Below are 1,664 nucleotides of genomic sequence, written 5' to 3'. Positions count from 1 at the left end.
CCCCCGCCCAGCCCAGCCCCATGGCATTGTGGGACACGCGCCCGCCCAGCCCCAGGGCATTGTGGGACACATGCCCGCCGCTCCCCGTGCATTGTGGGACACGCGCCTGCCCAGCCCCACCCTACCCCAGGGCATTGTGGGACACGCGCCCCCTCACCCGGCCCCAGGGCATTGTGGGATACGCACCCGGCCGCCCCCCACCCAGCCTCCAGCAGAGGGTCCCCCCATGGGACACTCACGCGGTAGGGGCTGTTGGGGATGTTGACGCCCCCCCAGGACACCATGGCCGTGTGTTTCACCGGCTTCTTGGGTACATAGGAGCAGCTGTAGGTGCCATGGCCGTTGTCCTTCACTGCCACATCCACTGGGCTGCCCTCCGCATCCTAGGGGCAGAGTGGGTCAGTCGCCAGCTGGCCCCCAGTCCTCCCTCCTCCTCCCCGGGTGGGGGAGCAGAGCAGGTCAGCCGCCAGCCACGCCCCAGCCCTCCCTCCTCCCTGGGGTGGGGGGCAGAGCGGGTCAGCCACCAGCTGGCCCCCAGCCCTCCCTCCTCCGCAGGGGGGGCAGAGCGGGTCAGCTGCCAGCCAGTCCCCAGCTCCCCACCCTCGGGTGCCCTCCGCATCTTGGGGGCAGAGTGGGGTCAAGCCCCCAGTTCCCCACTTGGCACCTCCACCAGAATGCACCTAGCTGCCCCTTTTCTGTACACAGGACATGCTGACCTGCCCCGCCCCATGTCCCCCAGCCTGGGCCACCTCCATCTGGCACCCCCCTCTCCTCACCTGCACTTGGACCTTGAGAGGGGCCTTCCCGCCGTTCTTGGCATCCACTGTGAACTCGGCTGGTTTGTTGATGGCGACACCCGTCTTCTCCAGCCCAGGCCCGTGGGCTTTCACCTGCGAGGGAGGGGACGCAGGTGAGAGGGGACCCTGCCCTCATGTCAGCCCCACTCCCAGCCCTGGACCTCGCTCCCCTCTCTGAGCCAGAGAGAGAACCCAGGAGTCCGGGCTCCCAGCCCCACCCCCCGCTCCCCTCCCTGAGCCGGGCGCCCACCCCCAGCCCTGGCAGGCAGTACCTTCTCGGGGTGCAAGTCGCGGGGGGCGGGGCGGATCTCGGCCATGAAAGGGCTGTGGCGAATGTCGGCCCCGTTGCACAGGACGTGCACGGCGTAGTCGCCCGGCTCCTGGGGCCAGTAGCGCACGTCGCAGGAACCGTCACCCCGGTCGTCACACTCAATCCTGGCCTGGGACGGGCCCTCCACTGAGAACCCTGGAGGGCAGGGGCGCAGAGGGTGAGACGAGGGATCTCGACCCCTCCACCGCCCCCTACACCCAGGCCTCCAGCTCCGCACCCCCAGGAGGAGGCCAGCCCCCCCGGCCCCTAGCTCCGTGGAGGTGGGGTCCCAATGAACGCCCAGCCCTTGCCCTACCCGGGACCCCACCATCTCATGCCCCACCCCAAGGTGGGGACCCCAGCAGCACCCAAAGCCCTACCACCCCGATTGAGATCCGGGGGCCCTGCCAGGAGCAAGCAGCCCCCCTGACCCAGACTGGAGCCCCCTTGCAGCCTCCCCAGCATTTCCCAGACATCCCCCCAGACTTACTTCCCGGGTGGGACCAAAAGTGGGGAATCCAGCTCCTCCCAACTGACTCACCCCCCAGCTCCCCCCC

At 69.4% G+C, this 1,664-nt stretch overlaps 1 protein-coding gene and 1 long non-coding RNA gene across 3 annotated transcripts in view; one reads left to right on the top strand and one right to left on the bottom strand.

Annotated features, from left to right (window-relative positions):
* The window catches only part of LOC142047515 (uncharacterized), a 329,291-nt gene that overhangs the window by 69,000 nt on the left and 258,627 nt on the right, over window positions 1-1,664 (top strand). The window lies entirely within an intron of this gene.
* The window catches only part of FLNA (filamin A), a 58,884-nt gene that overhangs the window by 24,471 nt on the left and 32,749 nt on the right, over window positions 1-1,664 (bottom strand). For both annotated transcript variants that reach the window (XM_075070797.1, XM_075070796.1), the window contains 3 exons: window positions 1,070-1,263; window positions 777-890; window positions 240-383 (listed from right to left, as the gene is read on the bottom strand). In XM_075070797.1, coding sequence (XP_074926898.1) covers window positions 240-383; window positions 777-890; window positions 1,070-1,263 — 452 coding nt within the window. The remainder of the gene's footprint in view (window positions 1-239; window positions 384-776; window positions 891-1,069; window positions 1,264-1,664) is intronic.

Source organism: Chelonoidis abingdonii, chromosome 11 (assembly GCF_003597395.2).
Source record: "Chelonoidis abingdonii isolate Lonesome George chromosome 11, CheloAbing_2.0, whole genome shotgun sequence".
NCBI lineage: Eukaryota > Metazoa > Chordata > Testudines > Testudinidae > Chelonoidis > Chelonoidis abingdonii.
This window is presented reverse-complemented; position numbering and strand designations above follow the sequence as displayed.